This window comes from Cygnus atratus, chromosome 1, assembly GCF_013377495.2.
Source record: "Cygnus atratus isolate AKBS03 ecotype Queensland, Australia chromosome 1, CAtr_DNAZoo_HiC_assembly, whole genome shotgun sequence".
NCBI classification, from domain to species: domain Eukaryota; kingdom Metazoa; phylum Chordata; class Aves; order Anseriformes; family Anatidae; genus Cygnus; species Cygnus atratus.
The window spans coordinates 152,083,166-152,106,648 of NC_066362.1; the positions used below are offsets into that span (position 1 = coordinate 152,083,166).

Sequence of the window (23,483 nt, forward strand, 5' to 3'; positions counted from 1 at the left end):
CAGGATGTCAGAATAAAAGTATATTTTATTCCATGCATATAACAATATAACACATATGACATTCCATTACATGATGATATATATTTATAAGTAGTACAACAGCAAAGTCTTCGTTTACTTCTGTTGGGGATACATGTTAACATATATTTTCTGGCTACCTCTCCTTACTACTTGAATTCTTACAGGTATTTGCATTTCATTCTTATAGACACAGCTCTCACATTTCTTTTATATGACCAATTAGTTGTATGTTATTATGTGCCTGAAGCATACCAGAAGTGTAAAATACTAGTAGTAATAATTCTGGTATTTTATTGATTCTCTTAAAAAGGTCATTAATTTTATACTGATAGATCTGGAAAACATTCTTCTTCTGCATGGACTACTGGAAAGATGGAACAGAATATGCACTGGATTATGATCCTTCTCCATTCACATTTGTATTTAATGAATTAAATGTGGATTAAGTTTGCTTACAGCAACTTTCTTTATCATTGCTCTGATTTTACATTATACCACTCCTTTTTATACTTGATGCCTTGCATATTTCAGCTACATCTAGCTTGACTTTGGGGTAAGTTGGACTTGATGATCCTTATGGGTCACTTCCAACTCGGGATATTCTATGATTCTATGATTGTATGATATTCCTTCTCATGCATTTTTCCGCCTTGAAGAGAGTTTATAAAACAGAGACAGTATTTCCTAAAGTAATTTTTAAATCAACTTACCTCTCAGCCATAAAATTTGCAGCACATGAATACAGCAGAATTCTTCTACTTAAGTGTATATTATATTTCAATTTGAAATGAAAATTTAATCATAACTAGATAACGTGAATTCACTAATTTAAAGCATACAAATAACTAGTTAACTACTCTATGCTAATGATACATGGATGCATTCAAATAATGACTAATGCCTTAGATCTGTACTTTTATACTTTCATTTATATACTATACAATAGGTTTTCTTTTTAAAATATTAAAAGGTACACAAGACAATTTCCCACCTACACAGATATCTAATAAATTCTTTACTTCCTGTGGAAAAAAAAAACATTCATTTTCCCTGAAAACAAATTTAAACATTCATTAATCAATTTTTCATTTGGCTGAATAACCATCACAAAATTTCCACAGAGATTTCATGTCAGTATTATATTTACTTGTTCTTAAATTTGAATTTAGGAAGCAATCCAATATTTTGTGAAAATGGTAGCCCATTCCAGTAGTAATCTAAAAAAAAAGTAATTAAGCTTTCTCTAGTCCTCTTATTCAGTTTGACCTATTTGGGCCCCTTTGGAAACATATCAAATTTCCATTTTCTCAAAGTAACTTCTGAACTATTTCACCTTATGCTTTTTTCTTTTTCTTTTTTCTTTTTTTTTTTTTTTTAAATAAACAACTTTCATTCACCACAACTCCAGTGATAAGAAGCTACTTTATAAGTGAAAACATCTGGAAATTCTTTGTCAACTGAACAGATTGGGAGATGAATCCAACTGGTCTGGGAAGGTATGCATCTACTACTGAACTGAAGAACCCTAAGCAAAAGGGCTGAGAAAGGGCTGTTTTTAAACATGAAAAAGAATGACAACAATTACTTGCAGAGAAATCATGCAAATCAGCAATAACGAATTCTCAGGACAGAGGATTCCTCTTCTATAACAAAGGATCAAAAAATGGACTATGCCAAAATGGTTTTCAAGAATGCAGTTTACTGCATAAAATATAGCCACAAATTCTTTGTTGAACCCCTCATACCTTTTTGTATGCCCTCATCCTACACATAGATCGATGAACTTCAAGCAAAAAGAATCGTGTCTATCACCTAAAGTGCAATTACTTACTGCCTGTATTTACATTTCAGCTTTTGGATTCATCCATGGCTTTTGTGAAAGCAGAGAGTTGTAGCCAAAAAAATCATGACGACCATCCATCCCTTTTCTACCACCCCCTCTGCCAAAAAGATACTAAATCAAACCATTCTTTAGTTGTCTAATTTGGGTAACATTTTTAACAGAGAAATACAACTGAAGAATATTGAAGGAAGGAAAGAAAGTGGGTTATAGCAGTGAAAAGATTGTACTGGGTCAAGTAATCATTTATCTTTCACTCCTGTTTATCACCAAACCCTTTACTTTGTAATGGGAAAATGACACAGTGGTGGATCCAATAAACTGAACTGTATTATTGGATTCCTGGTCCAATATATTTATGATCTCCATTGCTTAGGCAACTTACATTCTAAACTATCATTTTTATTGCACATTTTAATGGTATTAACTTTATTGAATGACCGTTCACTACATGAAATTAGAATCATAGAATGGTTTGGGTTGGAAGGGACTTTGAAGATCATCTAGTTCCAACCCCTCTGCCATGGACAGGACACCTCCCACCAGACCAAGTTGCCCAAAGCCCCATCCAAACTGGCCTTGAACACCTCCAGAGATGGGGCATCCACAGCTTCTCTGGGAAACCTGTGCCAGTGCCTCACCGCCCTCACAGTGAAGAATTTCCTCTTAATATATGATCTAAATGTACCCTTTGTAAGTTTAAAGCCATTACTCCTTGTCCTATCACTACACTCCCTGACAGAGAGTCCCTCCCCAGTTTTCCTGTAGGCCCCCTTTAGGTACTGGAAGGCCACTATAAGGTCTGCCTAAAGCCTTCACTTCTTCAGGCTGAACAACCCCAGCTCCCTCACCCTTTCTTCATAGGAGAGGTGCTCCAGTCCTCTGAGCATCCTCATGGCCCTCCTCTGGACTCACCAACAGATCCACATCCTTCTTGTGCTGAGGGGCCCCCAAAGCTGATCACAGCACTCCAGGTAGGGTCTCACGAGAGCAGAGGGGGAGAATCACCTCCCTGGACCCGATGGCCATGCTTCTTTTGATGCAGCCCAGAATACGGTTGGCTTTCTGGGCTGCAAGTGCACCTGGCCAGCTCACATTGAGCTTCTCACCCACCAACACCCCCAGGTCCTTCTCCACAGGACTACTCTCAATCCATTCTCCACCACTCATCACGAGCAAAACTATATTATGCCTTTGTATCAGTAAAATCAGGTAATAAAGACACTTCATAGACAGACTGACAAATGTCTTTGTATTGATAAAATTGGATAATAAAAACACTTCACAGACAGACTGACAATAGAAAAGGGAAAGATGAAAAAGGTTCCTGTCTGAACTTCGAATAAAAAAAGAGGTTCCATAGTTTGGTGAAAGGATGCTTCTGGACTGTTTGTTGCTGTTTTACATTAGTCTTAGGTAAAAGAGGGTATTCCTCTTTCTATTTTAGTAGTAATCTTGATCTTTAGTAATAATCTTGATGAAAGGAAAAGATTTGAGTTTAAGAAGAATACTGACCAAAGACTGCCCTCCAAAAGCTTAGTTAGATATATAGATATGACAAGCAGTTAGTTAACGAGGATTCTTCTAGCAATTAATACATAGGAGAAGTAACACAGGAAAAAGAATAAGTGATACATTTACATGAATTTAGCTGGAGAGTTCTTGGTATGAAACAAAGCAGATCTCAAAGTTGCTAAATTTTAATTCTCAAGTCAGATTATTAGAAGCTTTTAATTGCTAAATTGTTTGCTATTATGTTGACAGAGTGTCACCAGACACAACTGCCTGATATTGAAAATACTAGGACAATAATTCTATACAAATTTAAGTATTAGCATATAAGTTGCTGGCTTCATAATAATAATAGAATTACTTCTATTATTAAAAAATATCAAATTAGGATTCACAAAAGCTTTTAGTCTCTATTGGAAACAAGAAAACTAATTTGTTGTTGTTTTCACTACTTCAAGCAAACAATATTGCTCACACTTGACCACTTATTGTTTAAGTCCTTCAGTTTGGGGAAGCAAGGCCTCTAAAGTGCCTTAAAATCAGCCCGCATCAAAGACCTTCAGTACAAATAAAGCAGTTGAAAACAGATGGTTCCAGAACTCGAAATCCTGAAAAATAAAGAGCAGCAAAGAGCAGTTAACACTGCACAATTCATTAAGATTCTCCTGATAAAGGAAGAAAACCACAGATGACCCATAGACCGGGATGCTGCCGAATGATCTGCTCGCAAACAGCAGGAACCACGGAGAAGCCTGCTGCTCACACTCCCTACGCAGAGAGCAAAGCACTGCACACTGTGAGGTGGTGAGGTTTCAGCTGGTGAGGGTAGAAGAGTTAAGGAAAAAAGAAAGGAGTCACTGCTGGAAAGGTCCCAGTGGTAAACAAAGTAAATCAGAATGCGAACACTGCTGCTGCAAGGCACAGTTTACAGCAGGAGCAAACTTCTGAAGGGGAATGCGAAGGTGGCCCTCCCACTGGGCTCTCGAACTGCTCCACGGATTCAGCTATCTTTGTCGCAAGCCACAAGGGGACACAGCCCACAAAGTCAGGAGCCCGTGTCACACCAACTTCATAGCGAAAAGCAAACACAGAAGTTCAAAAAGTGAGGCTTGCATTTTTGACAGCAAAGTTAATAAAGGTGGCTTTGAGTCTTCCCTTTTTTTTTTTCTGATAGTATGTTATACCTCCTAATCAGAAACAAGATTTCTCATTCCTAGTCTTTGACTTTTCTTAAACCAATTACTTTTCTATTTTAAAGTTTTGAATTATATCAGAGAAGATTTTTGACTGTGCTTCATTTGCTCCATTTTCTTGTCTGCAGCACAATCCCATTAGAACCTCAGCAAAAAAAGAAATATTAATAAAGAATAGCAAGTTGTCTATTTGTCCAGTAACAAGGAAAAATAACTAACTGAACAATCTTGGGATTCAAAGATAGTTACCTGCTTTGTAAAAACCCAAGCTTAGGAGTTATTTTTAATACTTGATGCCTTAAGGTTCAAGTGACATAGACTATATGGTCATCATGAAATCCACCTACTGTGATTTATTTCACCAGCTAGGGAATTTCCCAGGTACAAACAAGTAAGGAATTCTCTCTTCCCAAGCTTGGTAAAGAGGCTGGGTTAAGGTAGAACCAAAACACAAATGCTTCTGTCTCCAGCCCCTTTGTCCCAAACTTTTGGCCACACAGCCTACACTACTTCACACCCATACTCCTCCACCCTGTTGCTTTTCTACCCCTTCACCTGTGATGTTATGGGGTGCAGAGCGCCCCAGGAGTGAGTGCTCCTGTCTCGTAACCTAACAGTGAGAGGTGAAACCAGGAGAACGCTGCAGGGCTGCAAGGAGATGAGCAGGACCTTTGCAGGCCTGTTACTCCCCTCCGGGCCCTGGTGGGAATCCTGCAGAGCATTGCTTGCCCACAGCAACTTTCCTACTAGAGAAAAGCAGCAAAGAGGGGCCCAAATGACTTTGAAAGATAAAGGAATTTACAAAAGCAAACAAGAAAAGTAACTATTCACTCGTGCCTTGTCCACTAATGCCAGACCACTTGATTATATTGGAGGTGTTACAGTTTGAATAACAAACTGAACCATTTGCGATCAGACTCCAAATATGCCGTGTTAAAATGGGCTTACATGTAGGTAGGAATGATTCACTGTATGTTAATAATTGTTAGCAGCAATAACATTACATTTTCATCGTCTTTTCTCAGAGTTAGCACATCTTGGACAGACACAATGCAGCTTACATCCGCTGCTCAGGAATCTAGGACTGACTCATATATGAGCTTATATTTCCAAGTTACCTTCAAAATCAATAGCGACAAAAGCACAGAAGAATGCTTAGGCCTCCTCTGTCTGCAAACTTTCTTTAGTTTGACTTAAAAATATACCTTTACTAAATTTAACCAAGCAAGTATAAGCTAGAGCCTAGGTATCTAAATGAAATTGAAGTAAATCGCTCAAAAATATGTGTGTGTGCAATCCCCATAACAAGCAACAGCCACCTTCTACCTTCCTCATAGCCACAGACAGCTCCAGGCTGACTGCTGTTAGATAGAGACATGGTGACAAAAAGGTGGAAAGGCTGGGGGCAATGACTGTTCCTAGGAAGGGCTATCTGCCACACAAACCAGTGCCAGTCTGAGGTGGGCTGAAATCTGGCAGGGATGTTTTGTTGTCTAAACAATGGGTTGTATTCAAGTTCACAGGATACCTAGGACATTATATAAATTTAATTAATTCAGTAAAAAGCTGTGTGCAGATATGGCCTTAGCTCCCAAACCACAACTCCACATGTGGGGTGAGTGTCACAGCCATGGAGCAATGCTATGTGCTATGCACTGAGTAAAAAGTTGCATTCTAGATCTTCTGGAATTCTTTCTAAGAGGAATCAACATGACAGCTAAAATGAACTCTATATTTCAGACTTCAAGTAGTATATTTGCAAGACAGAATTTTAAAAGGTGCTGACTACAACTGCTGATCTTCTCCACATCATTTCTTTCTGTGCGCCTATGATGCATGTGGACAGAAAGTGTTCCTGGTCCCTACTCACACTTTTTTCTCAGTCATCAGGAGTGTGTGTGAAATACAATGTGGCAGAGATAGAGGTAGTGTTAAAAAAGAAATTTAAGTGAAAATAACCACCTAAAAACGTAATTGACTTAAACTGTCATTTAAATACCCTTTTTCAAAAAAAAAAAAAAATCTTGTGATTTTGAACGTCACGACTATAAAAATATCACAGAGCAGATGTTGCAGAACATTCCTCAGTAAAGACTGGCAAGAAGAGTAAACAGCTGTCAGAGACAGACAAAGACACCTGAGGTTCCTCACAGTCCTGTATTTCAATGACTCTAAGAAAAACTGACTTCTTCAGACTCCTTTGAAAATTTCTGCCTAGGAGTCAACAGATATTATGCAAGTCAGCTGTCTATTTTTAAAAATCTGTTTGATTATGAAATTACCATTAATGGACTTAAGAAGTAATTCTCTCTATATATCTACTGTCTCAATATAATTCAACCAGCTTGCATCTTGGCTTTGATCTACTGAACAGCTGAACTACTGAACACAGCATTACCATTGTTCTGTTGTCATGCTCTCTCCTTCCACCTTTCATGTCGACAATATTAAGTGTTTAAGTAATTATCTTAAAATATTTGTAAAACAATAGGTAATACACATGCATCTGAAGTGATCTCGGCATATCTTGAAATATTGGCATTTTACTATGCCTGCATGCAGTTTTACCACTGAGGGGCTGAATAATTCCATTCCAATATGATTATATATTCAACTTGCTCAGTTCTTTGATTTGTTTTTTTAATCACTAACTTAAGCTAATGTAATGTTTCTCAACATTGCAGTTATTTTTCTTGCTCTTAAATATTTACAATTGAAGCATAAGGCCTCACTTCTAAACAAGACACAAAACAGGGTTGTTAATTAGAAAAGTAATTTAAGAAACAAGTGGATACAAAAATGTTCCACAGACGCAGGAAGAGAAAAATCTTTGTACACTAGTACTATTTAATTAACATAACGAGTCTTGTTTTGTAATTCACGGTTATGTCTACTAAAGACAAAGCAAACAGTTAGTTTGGTCACTGAACAGATAGAGAATTGCAGTAGGAGTCAAGGATAACGTATATTGTTCCAATGCAACAAGTTTCTTGGAAAATGAGCAGAACTTACAGAAAATGATGAGCCATCCTTTGAAACTGCAACAGGGTAAATTCCATCTCCTAGATGCACAGAAAGCTCCCAGCTACTTCTCTTTGATTTAGCAATAGGAATTCTAAAAAAGAAACAGACAGAAGAAGAATTTTTAACAGAGATTTCATGCTTCTCCCATTTTAACCAGAAGCGCTTTCCTCATAGGATGGTCATGAAGGATATAAAACATCATTAATCTATAGACACAGTTGGAGATCATACTTGAAAAAAATATTGGATACATTTTTCTGTCAAATGGTGTATGAGGAGAAAATACACTCTACTTTCTTTCTAGACTTGCCTTGACACACTGGGTATGCTGATAGAGTTATAGGAGGCTCTTGAATACAGCCAGCACTCACTACAGAATTCATTCAAACAGGATGAAAAGCAGATGAGAAAGTGGGTTGGCAGAAGAATAGCAACAGCAATAGCTGCAGCATTCTTTCTAAGGGCAAAATATAATCACTATTCCCTTCATCTCATCCTCAGTAAACCTTAATTAAAGTCCAATTAGACACAAAAGATTCAGCCAAACCATTAATACACATAATTTTATAATTAATGTACATTTTAACAGCATTTCACCCACAGAGTCCTTCAAGCAAACAGAAAAATAAAGGTGTATCACAACCCATGTGCAGCATTATACCTATTCCTGCAGCAGTCTGTGGCTGCATCAATTATCAGGTAATACAAGAACCATGAATCTTTTCAACTTCAGCTTAAAGAAGCTCACCTGGCATCGAGGGAATCAGACCTGAAATATCATTCTTGCTAATTCAGGGTGAAATAAGTAATTGCCAGATATTTTATTTAAAATGTATAACTTTGATTTTTTTCCCTCATCCTAGCTTCCCAAGTCTCTTCAACTTTGTACTTCAACTCCGTACTTACTACAGCTTACTACCCTACCCTATTTCAGTGCAGCCTTCAATCTCTTAAAACATGGAAATACGTTCTTCTGGATTGTGTCACATGCAGTCTGCTGAGGATTCAGGTGCCCAGTGAACCACATCTCACCCAAAGGAAGCGCTCAGCTTGTCTATGGAATCAACAGGGAGAACCACCTGAGAGACCTCCAGAGGCCACAGGAGGAGAAGCTTTCTGCCTAAGGCAAGGACAACACACTGGCTTGCTAAGGATTTAGGCATTTCCTTTAAGAAGGTTGGGTTTTTTAAACTTCTAAAATCAAGGCAAATACACATTCAGGTACCTAATCAGGCAAAGAGTTTCCAAAAATTGTGCTTTGTAACATGACCAAAAAGAGGAAAAATGAAACGTTAAATGTACTAGCTAAAATAATAGATACATTTATCATTAGTCCAAGCCAAGTAGAGTCTACGCCAACTTTCACCAAACATCTTAGCTCACCTCTAACACTACCTGCAAAGTTCATGAGTAACAGATATTCAAAATAGCCTATTCCCACACTAGTGAAGCCAAGCATTACTTTCTGCATTTAACACAGAGACCATCGTGAAAACAACAAATTTGAGGAAATATCTATGGCTTATTGGATGCAATGACACTTCTCAGCACTTCATCTTAAAATTCCTTTATGTCACCAAAACATTGACACTGGCTGATAGGAAACACTACAGACACTGGAGTTCCTGAAGAAGAGGAACTGAGGAATTTCCTTGACAGGTAGCAGGCGGAGAGATATTTTCATTGCATTTCCTGGCATCAGAGCACCAGGAGTAAGGAGGAATGTAAGGGGTTATTGACAGAACTTGGCTAAACTCTAGATAGTATTCTATTAAAATAAACAAGATTTAGTAGTTTATAGCAACTTAATATTTCTCGTATAAGTGGTAAGACCTCATCTCAAACACAGCTTAGTAGATCTGCTTCATTGGTGGCATGAGATTCCTTATAACCCTGCTGGCATGGCCCTGCTTCATATTGCATTTGACTGGAAGTGACCTCATGGGTCTGGCCGCTGGCCATCAAAGGAAAGACAGTCTTGTTCTCCAGCAGGGATTATTTTTGTTCGGGCCTGTCTTGCTGAGCTTTGTCAAGTGTATCTCCAAACAGGATGCATGCCTCTTGAAAGGCATGGCTATGATCACTGCTTTTCCGGGGTTTCAAACTGCCCCACAGGCATATAATTCCTCTCTCTGCAACACTGGTGGTCAGGAGGGCAAGGTCCAGAGCTGTATCTAATACCAACGTCCACTGCGAGTTTTATATCCCTCCTGGAATTGCTGGATCCTCTCGCATTTTTCAGCTTTGCTAACCAAATGCCTCTGGCTTTTTAACTGTAATCTATGGTTTTATTCACTAAGATGGATACGTACGGTATTAATTATTCTCATAAGAATTCTGCTTTTTCTTCATTAAATCAAATTCCTTTCAAATAAACTACTTCGTAGTAATAGACTCCATTTTAATGGGATTGAGGGATTTGTTGTTTTAGGTTTGCTGGTGTGGGTTTTTTTGTGTGTGTGTGTTTTGTTTTGTTGTTGTTGGTTTTGGTTGTTTGGTTTTATTTTGTTTGTTTTTGTGTGTAGGGTTGTTTTTTTTTTTAAGGATCACGAAGTTCAAAAGTAAGGATCAAAGTCCAATCCAACCTTCTCGGATGTCAACAGGTTGAAAGCTGATCCAGTCTGTGAACTGCTACAAAAATGCCAGAGTTTCTACCAGGCTAAGAAAGGGGGCTTCGGTGTTTTGTTTGTGGTTTGGTTTTCTGAATATATGAGAAGTCCAAGTGCAGGGGAAATAGCCACTCTGTTCTCGGGCAAGTTTGCTTCCTTAGCAGAGAACTCTTCTAAGCCATCCAAAGAGAAAACATCAAGAAAACATCAGGACTACTGAATATGTTTTCCACTAGTTGATAACAAAACCCCCAAATTTCTGGCCATTTTCAAAGATGTGTAACTTTAAAAATTCTACACACCAAGCTGAAATCTGAGATATTCTATTTACAGAAAAAAATGCTGTAAGACAAAATAGTGTCATTTTTACTATCATTAACAAGGCCAAGTATCTAAGCTGCTTTCATCCCAATCTCAGATTCAGAATCACAGGGTTTAAATGTGCCCTCTCGTTCTTCTTCCAGCTCTAGCCTATGAAAAATCAAAGAAATGACTCTATGTGTGGAGATTGTTGGCTGCAGGAACAAACACAAGTTTAGCAGCAAGATGAGTGCTGGGTGAACAGGAAGCGGGGCCACAGAGAACTGTGTGTTGTTTTCCCTTGCTAGCATTATACACAAGGAGAGGGAGAGAGCAAACAGAGCACTGGGACTGCACCGACAGGACAAGGGTGAGAGGAGGGCACAATGAACTCCTCTTCCACGCAGTCTTCTCTGACCGGCCTTCCAAAGGGAAGTTATCACAAGCTAATGGGGCACATACTAAGAGGAAGGTGGATGGCGTAGCTCTAAGCCATAAAGGTATTAAGCTAAACCTTGTAAATTATAAAAATCTGTAAGTGGTGTGAGAAGCAAAACAGCACCATTTGCCTGCTTAGTCGTTTATTTATTTTCCATCTCTGTCACTATTTGTTCAACTGCAGATGATGTCACAGTATCATCATTTATTTCATGCACAGCACAGTGTATTACATCCCTTTTACCCTCAACTGCCACGAAAGAAAAAGAGACACACTTTATAATAACAGCAATCACAGCTCCTGCTTTCCTTGCAAATTTTCAGTGAGAGAAACAGACAACTGCTAAAAATTTTAACTCGACACACACTGTGCTCATGGAAAACAGACACTAGTTAAACTATTATCTATTCTAGTCAAAAACAAATAACGAAAGAAAACAGACAGTCACAAAAGCAAGTCAAGTCATAACTCTGCTCCAGTCTGTCCATTTTGATTGTCATCAACCAATCGGATAGAAGGGACTCAATAAAACTACAATTTTCTGCAGTTTGTGGCAAATAAACTTCCCTCTCCCGATTACTGATGATGATGTAATGAGCTATGATAAATGTCACCAGCTCCTAAAGGGTCAGGAAATAGCATATGGATTTTTTTTTTCTTCCAATTCAAAATGTGAGTTCTAATGCTGGGGAAAACTTACAAATTCTCTTTACTTCTGATATTTTTGCTGCATAATACTTTAGGTAAAGGCAGAGAAATCGCCAACTATCACAACAAATTCTCCAGTTATGAAAGATTATAAGTATTTGAAGACCAAATTATATGACACTCCATAAAGCTGCTTTTCAAATGTGAAATTACCTATTCAGCAGTTAAATAAAAGTGAAATATTGACTTAAAACAATGTTAATGGTCAAAGAATCATTAAGAAATCCTTCATCATAACTTTCACAGCAGGTGGCCTGTAAAATGATCAAGAATAATGTGCTGGATTCTGTAGCCACCAAGGTCAGTTTCTGCATACAAATCTTTGCAGGGGGAGGAAAAAAAGACCTTCAGAAAGTGGGCCATTCATCTGAACCAAGTTCAGAGAATTTCCAGCACTGTGAAAAGATATGTTATGCAAGCACATAGATGTATTCAGTGGGGGTAGACTGAAGCAGCTACATGGAGACTACAAAGGAGCCCTCCCATGGCTCATGAATAAGTCGAGGAAATGATCAGAAAAAAATGGAGAGATGTTTAGACAGATGGCCCACTTAAAATGCCTGGGACAGGGCATAAGCAATTTTAATGAAACTTTAGATCTACCATATAAATTGTTTCTTATTTTCTCCATACTCCCCCCCAGAAAAAAAAAAAAAACTCAAGAAAGGCAAATAGAAATTTAACAACTCAAACAGGAGTCTATCTTGCGATGTAAAAAAATAAAAATAAAAGTTGTAAATCATATACTTTTGAGCATTATTGGTTTAATAAGTTCATATACAAAGAAATACCCTTCACAGAACCTTCAACTATCAGATGAATATAAAATCAGGGAATGGATAGATTAAAAGAATTCTAAACAGAAGTGTACTGCCAAACAAAACAAAAATCTAAGCTTTACTATCTGAGCACTTTCAACACTTTCCAACATAAAAGTTCATCGTTGCACAGAGAAGATAAAAGCAGCACTTTCACAGGATTATTTTAAGAACTAAAAATTATGTGAAAGGAACCTAAGAATCTGGGAATATTCTATGGGAATATTTTATTCAGCAATTTGAAATATTTTCTACATATATTCACACACATTTCTGCATATATTCAGATTGATGCATCTATACCTAAAAATGGGTTTCCCTTCTTTCTACTTTATGCATGCATTATGTACACATACACCTTTCACCAAGAGTATGAAAATATACCATCATCAGACTAAATTATAGTTCTGCATGTGTCATACAAAATAATAACCTCTACTAGCCTGTGTGCCAGCTATCAGACAAAGGCTGAATTACTCAATGATTATGTCAAAATGGTTACGTCAAAATGGTTTTATACTGCATTTTCTTACATATTAAATTTAGATCAGTAACAAACGCATCGTTATAGCTGTGTACTATATCTGAATAGTGACCACTAGAAAAAAAAATTACATGGGAGGTAAACTGTAAACCAGAAAGCATTGTTCTAAAAAAACATTATGGAGTGAAGTGTGCTTTGATTCAAAGTAATGCACATCTGGATGCTTCCTTTTCATTTAATAGAAGCCTTTTTGGGCATTGACATAAAGACCTGCAATGCAATGTCCACTGAAAACCTCCAGCACCTTCATCAGTGAATCCCAGATTAAGGCTAAGTAATGAAATGGTTAAACCTAGGTCCTATAAATCCAGGGTGAATTTAGCTACCCAGATCTAAGTGTGTGGCTCAACCACTTTTTTGTCTTCATTTAACTGACAAGTAACCCTGCAGACAACCTGAGCTCACCCTGGCTTACCCTCTTTCACTTTGAAGGTCTCAAAGCACGCAGGGCTCGGGGCCTGCAAACCGCGTCGCTCCGGCTCGCCTGCTTTACAGCTAGCTTCCCGATCGGCCTAGCAGGCGTCCGGGAACTCAGGGCTCCTCTGCCAACGTTGTCTCCATAGCCTTAAGGAGAAGACCTGTGCTCTGAGCATGCAGGCTAACATCAACAAATTCTAAGCATCTTGAAAAGTCTTTCATGGCTCTTAGTTTTCAATCTATGAGGAAAAGGAAGTAGGATTTATGCTACTGCCCATCTTGCTATAGCAAATTCATGCTTGCAGTACATACGCCCAGAGAATGAAAGACTTGGGTTATCAACCTACCTCAGCCTATGAGGGTTGAAATCTACCTCTCATCTCCCAAGAGCAAGAAGCCCATGTCCAGGCAAGCACTGGGGGGGAACTCACCATCCTGCCCTGCTGATGGAAGGATGGAATGAGAAAGTCACAGGTCGGAAAAGACTTTCCAGATCATCGTGCCCAACCATCAGTTTGACCTACTGAGTTCCACCACTAAACCACATCCCTCAGTGCCACATCCACACATCTCTTCAATACCTCCGGGAACAGGGAGTCCACCGCATCCCTGGGCAGCCTGTTCCAATGCTTGGCCAACCTCTGTTTGAAGACTGAGACACAGAAAATACAGCTTTACAGCCTGATGATGCATCCCCCAGGACAAAGAGTTTTGGTACTTGGTCCTATTCCAGGAAACTTTTTATGCGCTTTGCATTTAATAAATTGGATGAAACACAAAGCAATGCAGGGAGCTGCAAGTACAACCTGAGACCTCTCGATTTCAGAGGAGGGTCACACTGCCCAGTCCTTCAACAAATGTCAGCGTACCTTGAAAATCACAAATAAATAAATGTACTTGATACCTGAAACTAACTTCCTCCTACAGCATGTCAGAGCCTACTTTAGTATTTGGTTGCTCTTGGAAAAAGTAAACACCACAAGCATTAATGCTGGGTGAGATGGTGCTCATTGTCTCATTGCAAGTATTTGTGAGATGAGAAGCAAGGAAGCTTCAAATCTTGTGTGTAAGGGAGAGAGCAAAGGGAGCACTGTGGTTGAATTGACAAGACAAGGGTGAGAGAAGGGCATGATGAACTCCTTCCATACAGTCTTCTCTGACGTGCCTTCCAAAGGGAAGTTATAGTACGTGCCCCACTGCTTCTGATAAGAAGGGTGGAAAATCTGGCTTTAAGTCATAAAGGCATTACTCAAATCATATGTTCACAAACACAGAGAAAAGTTGTTTATTTTCCATGTAATTTACAAGTCTGCGCTTTTGATTTGTTCTTTCAAACCATCTTTCCTAAATCAGCAAAACTATTTATGAAAAAAAAGGAACTACTTGGAAGCAGGTGTTTTTAATAAGATCAGTCAGCAATATTGACTTGTACTGAAAACTACTATACAGAAAAGAAAAATCTAAAAATCCTCATCATCAAAAAAAAGTTTGGGGCAATTTCTCATTAAATAATATTTCATTAAAATATTTAATTCAACAACTGTGTTTCTGTCTAGCAAATACTGTTGCATTCTTCATTTTTAATATGGGTTTGGCCTTGCACGCATAATAATAATAATAATACACTCTACAAGAAGACAAACATCTTTTTTCCTGTACAAATTTTCCATATTGAACAAGGAAGTTTATTTCTCTTATTGTGCAAGTATTTAGGAACAGTCTTACAATAATTACCTTGCTTTCTTTTAATGCTCAAAAAGCTTCAGAACAACTTGCTGTGATGCCGTAAGGAGGACCACAGCTCTTCTGTTAGCATCACCCAGTAGCAGTTATATCCTCCCGTACGGTGTGATGGCACTGGGATGTAGCTGCTGGGCAGCCTGCTTCCTGCACCTCCATTCAAACAACAGCTGTGCCCAGCAATAATGTGTTATTTTTCACTTTGTGTTTTTAGAATACTACAGGTTTCCTGTGCATATTAAAAACTGAAAACAAGCAATTTCTAAACTACTAATATGAAACGGAGATGAAATAATTAAAAGATTATCTACTGATAGGTTTGATAAGGTAAGAGTTATTCAATTTTACATCTATGCACAAGGCAATTTTCTATACTTAATTTTTATTTTTATTTTTAAAAGACACCCAGGCAAATTCTGTGTTAGGCTTCCTGTCATCATCCAATAGCGAAATTGGCCTGTTAATTAATGTAGCCTACTAATTTTGAACTAAATTGCTATCAACTGCTGTAAATGTGAATTCAAAACACATTTGCTACTTTAATCCATCATTCCTTTTCTCAGAATTCAAATTTCAGTTATTCACCTACTTTTACACAAGAACTCTGTAGAGTATGCAATCTCAGAAGTAATGAAAACAACATACTATGGGTGTGAAAACAGTGTTTTAGTTCTTGAAACAAATTACCCCAGTCACCTCCACTAAGCTTTGATTCACGCTGCAGAACAGACTCTGGGCATAGGAAGCAGATCCTTGCCCGACTGAAGCAGGACAGAAGTGCACCCAGCACCATATAGCTACAAATGGGCACATAGCACTAGACCAGAACTAATCTGAAGTCAAACACACATAGTGAGAGTATCTGCTCTTCAGCATGAACCAGAAAGCCACTTGTACTGGCCTTAATGACAATTTATGCATCTGCACTCCTCCAAAACCATAAGCTCCGTATTTAGTTTGGTTATCAGCCCACAGTTTAAAAGAAACCAACACTTGTTTCCTAGATTCGGGCTCAAAACCCCTTGTTCAGTGCAGCACTTTTGAAAAATCATTCTGCCAGTTTGGAAGAGAAAATATTTATATTCAAATCAAATGTAAAGCTTTCAATTTGAAAAAAACTTTAACATGCCAGTTATCCTATCCTTATCCTGTTAAAAGTTACCTTCTTTAACACATCACTGTTTTGCCAACTATGAGTAATTTACAAGGTTAATCCCTCAAAAATACATTAACCTATCTTTCATATTCAGAGATGCACATCTGCACCCACAGACTGTCATACCCACCATTATAGCCAGTGACATCTGACTGAAATGCAGAGTTTCCTTGAAGAATAAATGATATGTGGCCCAATACAGTGAAACCTGTCAGCACCTGTTCAATTTACTAAATCAAGAAGATCATGAGTGAGAGCTATTACAGTCAATGGACAGGGAAGGTATCAGAATAAGGCCATCTCTGAGGAAATTTGGCAAAAACACTGGGGGTAAGAGCATCAACCTTCTAAAAGGCCCACAGGGAATACAGTATGCAAACTAATGAAAAATTATAAATTATATTAAGCTAACAAACAAAACCGGTCTTCAAACCAAACTGAAAATGTCTTCTATAAAACACTATCTCCAAATAACCTTTTGAGGCTGTTATTAAAAACCATGTAAAGACTTCTATTTTTCCCATATTTAGTGGTTTCATTTAGTTCTTTCACTACAGCCCCTTTTTAATCTGTCAGTCTACTAAAACCAGATCATATTGCCAGAAATATGGAATAGTTTTCTCTCTGCCACATTTTGTAGTACCTATGATTTGACTTAGCCCATCACCTGTGCAATACCCTGAAGGTCATTATTTAAAAAAAATAAAAATAAAAAAGAATGCTATTATTTTTTTGTGCATCTTGGAAAACATAACACAGCAGGCTTCAGCGTGATTTCCAAGTATTGTTAGAGCTCACCCATCACAGAACTGACCACCTCCTGCAAACTTGGTTGCAGCAGAGCCAAAAGAGTGCATCTAACAGCTTAATCATCTCATGCTTGAAATCACTTTTGTAATACAGCTGTACTGATCATATTTGCTCTGTTGTGATTTTTCTCCATGAGGCTTAACTCAGGAAATACATGGGATACACATTCAAGATGGTACACAATCCCAGAAAAGGATGATCAGATTTTCCCTTACTGGCCATCCTATATGCCGTAGTGTAAGAAACGGAAGCTAACACGGAATTGCAACAATATACATAATTTAATATCATTAAATATGATTAAGTTTAATTCAAAATGTTTAAAGATTTAATTCAAAAATATTTAAAGAAATTTAATATTAAATATGATTAATATCATAAAATGATAATCATTTGCAACAATATATTTTTCTGGAATCTTTACAAAAATATGCATCTTTAATACATACATAAGAACTGGTGTTGGATGACAGCACAAGCATCAGCGATGCACTACCAAACCAAAGACAAATCTGATCAGAGCATTTGGCTAGAGGTACTCAAGCCAATGTCTGGCAGACAACATAACAGCTACTTCCTCTACCTGACGTAAAAAAAAAAAAAAAGTAATGTCTCATAGATTTTAAAGCTTTGTTCTCTATTTCTTGTGCACTACATTCCTGTTGAACAGATTAATGCCACTAATTCTGTTAGGTTAGTAAGAAAAAACAGAAGATGAAAAACTGCAAGAGTTCATTAAAAATTAAATTATATTAGATAACATAAAACATGCGTATCATCTTCAGGAAGTACTAATTCTTCACATCTAGACAATTATAGCATATAACAGAGCTCCGATGACTCACATTACCATCAATAGATCTTCTATTGCACCTTTAGCTTACATCCTGAGTTCAAACCACTGAGCTTTAGCTACCTGATATTAACCATTTATTTATAACCAATGAAGAGAGAAAGGTGCCTCTCCACAAGGAGTTAGACCTCAGACAGGCCAAACTACCTTTAGGTGACACTCATCTGTATTTATTACACCACTTAGTACTATGGATCTGGCCCACAGAAACCCAAGCTCTAATTATTTAACAAAATCATATGCATTCAAAAGATAAATCTCTACTTCACTCGATATATTTTCATCCTTTTAATAGGACACCTGCTATTGTTCACAACTATAGAGAAGAAAGCCAACATAAAAAATGGTGTGCAGGTTTCCTAATTAGCTAAAGCTATGTGCAACAGATGTGAATGAAATAATTTCAGAATAAACGATTAGTTAAATTAGGATTATTATTTGTGAAGGACAAAAATAAGATCCGGGAAAAAATACTCAAGTATTTGTAACAGCTAATGCTTTATGCTCAGTATTAACAAACAAAACTTCTGCCCGCTAACTGTGCAGATGGGATGGACCCAAAGAGTGGCAGTAACACAACTACATATAATGACTACCAGAAAGTGGGTTTTCTACTTAGAGTCCTCTGTGTTTATCTGGGGAGAATCATACCCAAGATAGCATGGGAACACAAAACTAGCCATATTGGGAGAACCAAATTTCCATCTAGTCTAATATTCAGTGATCCACAGCAAATAAATGAGGTATAAGAAGGACAAGGATCTAGTCACACTTCTCCAATATACTTACCCAGAAGTCCCCTCTCCTTCCTTGCCTTTGCAATGACAATTAGCACTAAATCAAGGTAGTTTGGCAATTTGCAAATCAAAAAAATAAATTTCCAAAATACCAAACATGTTTTTCACACACTACATAGTGATATATATATATCTTATATATATATGTATGGTGTATACATATAAACATGGTACATATATACCTTGTGCTGTATATGTATATTTTATATAGTATAGAAGACACTTTTCGTTAAACATATTTTCTTACAAATCCAATTATTATTTAGTTAAAATGATTGCACAGTTTTAAAAGATAGAGCTTTTTTTTTCTCTCTAAACTGGTATGTGAAACTGTATAGAATGTTTGGAGAAAAATGCAAACAACCATCAGCAAACAACTTCTCTGCTTCTTCTGACACAGAGAAAACAGACATTTTATAGAAAATGTAAGGTAAGATTGTTGCACAAACATGACGTGGCATACACTACGTAGCTGGTTTTGATCCAGTGTAACCATGCCCCCTGCTATCTCACAGAAATTTATGTGCAATGCTACCAGTAATCAGTAAAGGAACAAATGAATGCAAGGGAAGAACCAAAATACTTTTAAAATGCACATTCAGAAGCAGTGACCGGCAGCTGAGAGCAGATGTTGTAGGAAGATGTTCAGAAACAGTTCTCACAATTTCTTCAATTCCAACCCTTCCTTTGCGCTGTGCCGAGGGAACCTGTACAAAATGACAGCCACGTTCCCTCTAAGCCCAAAATCTCTGCACCCATATCCAACATAGTTTTTCTAAAATGCAAATGCCTGCAGCCCCTTCTGGGCTATCCTGTTTGAGATGAGCTGACCCTGCCAGCTTTACAGGCATGGAAATTTCTCACAGCAATCCAAGTTTTCCAAGGGCGGAACAGCAGAAAGGCGATCAGCTCTCACTACCCCTGGCTTCTGTGAAGGCACGTGTGAGTTACTGAAAGCTGAGGAGGTTGAAGAGATGAGAGCTGTGGAATGGTGCTGCAGTGCCTAGTGTGAGGAGACGCAGGCTTAAATGGCCATAAAACTTCCACGATTTTGGAAATCACTAAAACAGAGATTCGCTCTATTCACTCAGAAGGATTCAGTTAAGACAGGCGTTAAGACTTGGGAAAAGGAAACCTGTACAATGTGATGTCCGAGATCAAAGAGTGGAAAAATCACAGCTAACAGAGGAGTAAGGTGGACCTGATGTTAGTAAACATTTTAAAATGACTGTGATTTGTCCGAGGATATCGGTAAAAGAAAAAAGGATTTGCTGCACTGGGGTGGGGGGGAAATGTAGGATTTAGAAAAGAAGTGCTGCCACTCATTCAAGGCAATGAACATAGGAGACCTGTTGGTTTATGGCATCTCCCTCATCAAAGAACTATAAGAGTTGGGTACAGCCAGATGAAGACCTGGCTTTAAATTTCGGTGCCTGGTAGAAAAATCAGCAGCAGAACCTGGAGAAAATTACTACTGCGTGATCAAGGTGTATCAAACCACCACCCAGGGCAGAGCGAGGAGCCTCAGAAACATGTACCACAACACTGGGGTAAAAGAAGCTTGAAGCCTAGGGAGGATAAAATTTAACAGGTATTCCAGATTTTTTAAAAGTTGTTTTTTTTTGTTTTTGTTTTTGTTTTTTTGTTTTTTCCCAATACAAGTGTAGCAAGACTTAATTTTATGAACCACCACAGGGAGGACAGGACAAAGACATGTCACCTCTGTCTAAATCAATGGGTAAACATCCCTGGTTTTAAAAGAACCAGGTTCTGCAGTGCTCTTTCCTGCCCAGTCTTTCTCACACTCTAGGCTTTGAAGATACATGTTAAAGGGAAGCCACAGCCAAAACAAACTTCAAGCACCACATCCAATTACACAAAGAAGTAAACCACTAAAGAACCATCCATGAAATATGTTAAAGAAGTGCTCATAATCACAAAAGAAAAAGTCATTCAGGCAGTCTAAATGCAGATCCAGGCCTTTGAATACTTAATATGTGCCAACAGAAGACAGAATTTTTTTCATTTAAGGCACCATCTATCCATCTATGTTAAGTATCTCATCTGAAATATTATGACATACTCAAGTAGTTTTTAAGAGTCACCACAACATCAGGTTAAGAAGAATACAAACTATGTAACGCAGAAGAAAAAGGGCTACCTCAAATATAGACAGCGTATCAGCAGATGATTTTGAGTTGTGCAAGACATCAAACTCAACTTCATGACAGCACATAACAGCACAATTAGCAGTGTTACCTCTCAAATACTTTTCCCATTACAATTAGACAAACCTTCACAGTCACAGAGCAACAAATGGACCCGTGATCCTACTTAGGAAAATACATATAAAAAAGTGAAAAATACTTGGGTTTTGTTTGTTTGTTGTTGGTGGTTTTTGGGGGAAGGGAGGTTGTGTTTGTTTTTTTTTTTTTTTTTTTTTAATATATATACACATATATATATTTTTTTAAGATACCTCTTGGTAATGCACTATCAGGAAATGCCTTATCAAAAAAGTGAAGGAAGAGCTCTCAGGACTTCTGAGGGAAACGCGGGACTCATTTTTCTCCTGAAAATGTTTCTTCAACATTTTCACTTACACACGCACACACACTAAAACTATGCAAAAGTGACCTGACTCTTTAAAAACTGAACAGAAAAAAGCCTTAGCTCAATCTTACACATTTGCACTTTTAATCTTACCCTTAAACAAGACTGAATCAAGCATAACTGCATGGAAGGTCAGCTTCTATACTGGCATATCAAATTTCAAGCCAACAGCTCTTTTATTTAAAATATGTTAGATAAAAAGGTAATATGCTCTCTGTAAGAGTTCCCTTGAGGTTAGAAGAACCAATAAATTAACTGCTACCATATGTTTGGCTCCTTTTGGCAAAATTCAGTAACAAAACACTGCCAAACCACTTTTGGCAGGTAATAATATTTGGTAGCTTATAGCACAACTTAGGAAAAAAGGAAACTGGACAGAAAGCTTGGAAATTAATAGAAGGAACTGCATTGTATAGTTAGCTGTATGCTGTTGAAAGAAAAATTCTAACAAAGTCAACTTTATGGGTCTGATCTCTAATAAGCAGCTGCCTCTTCAAAAGAGAGCTGTATCAAATGCAAACTCAAACAGTCCAGCTAATACAGTAATGATATTTTGCTTTTAAAAAAAAAAAGCCAGATACATATGATTTATTCTGCAAACAAGAAGCTCTGTAAAATTAGCATTTCAGTGTTAAAATGCTTATTATTAGTGTTTTCTTTATAGCGGGCTTATTTTATTATAAATGAGTAGAGTTTGACCTTATTTACAACACTGTGAGTTCTTATGTTTCACTTGTTAAAATTAAATACATTTTTTTTCACATCTTTTATACGTACATGATTGAGAATAGAACGTGACAGATAAAAAGCCTTTAACACTATACCTCTAATTATAATTAAAGACATAGGATGTAAAATCCTGGGCATTTTAAGAACATCTATGAAAAATTTGTTTTGAATTCCAGCCAAACAGGTGGAGGCAAACCTAGCTTGTCCTATTCTTATACCAAGGCAAGCAGGACTTGCTCTGTAAGGTCACAGTTAGATGACATCAATGCTTTTTCACATATGAAAATGTCTGTTTAATGTTATTTTTGTAACCATCTACAGTGAAGTACTCCAAATCCATTATCATTCTCATTTCCAATAAAATGGATATAGCCCGTTGTCAATGCCATAAACATGCATTTTGTATTTTTATCAATTGCATCATCCCATGAGATTCTAATTTTTATGCAATAAATCACTTGCTATTCAGTCAGTAATAGCGGTTCACTTGCTATTGCAGTTCTATACGCATACCTGGCAAACAGTTTCAAGCAGACTGACAGGTATAGGCCAGACATTTAACTTCTTAAAGTCATGTTATTGCATAGTTAATCCCATATTTGCATTAATTTGACTACAAGCACTTACAGGTAAGAGTAATCCTAAAGCACAGGTCTAAAGATCATACTATAAGCTTCTGGATGGTTTTCCAGAAGAAAAATATTTTTGCCATCCTACAGATGCTTGTCTCATTCATTCATTTGGGATTTGACTAATAATCTTCTCATTACTGTATTCATCTTCTGCTCTTTTATTTTTTTATTTTAAATAAGGCAATTTCTATGAAGACTTGACACTGAAATCAGAGACTTCATTACCCTGCAAAATATATCCACAGTTCAAAGTATTTAAGAGGGTTAAACAAAATGCAAACATTTAATGCAACATTAAGCATGTGAAATAAAAACTTGATTGCCTAAAGAAAGCATGCTATGCTGTTACCCTGGTGACAGGTTAAAAAAGGATTGTGAGCTGAATGGCTGTATGATATGAAATTAAAATGTTTCACATTGAACAATCCAAAATGAATTGGGAAAGGTTAGAGCAGAGGAGAGAGAAATCAATTCTCCAATGGCAATGGTGAATGGAAGTGAAGTCTGAATAGGATTTGCCAGTGGGGTGCAACAGCTGCCAAATATCCTGCAGCCAAAGAATTACAATAATACTGATGAAGTGTGCAAGAGCTTTTGGAATCATTGCAGGGAACAGAGAAATACTCCTACAATAATGAGGCCATTCTGTGTCCCATCCCACTTTCACAGTTAAATCAAAGGAAAAAGAAATGGTTGAAAATTGTAATACTCAATAACAAAGGTATAAA

The 23,483-nt window shown here is 37.4% G+C and overlaps 1 protein-coding gene across 2 annotated transcripts in view; it reads right to left on the reverse strand.

Annotated features, from left to right (window-relative positions):
• PCCA (propionyl-CoA carboxylase subunit alpha) overlaps positions 1-23,483 on the reverse strand; it is a 284,596-nt gene that overhangs the window by 102,725 nt on the left and 158,388 nt on the right. For both annotated transcript variants that reach the window (XM_035557044.2, XM_035557045.2), the window contains exon 19: positions 7,579-7,681. In XM_035557044.2, the coding sequence (XP_035412937.1) occupies positions 7,579-7,681 (103 nt within the window). The remainder of the gene's footprint in view (positions 1-7,578; positions 7,682-23,483) is intronic.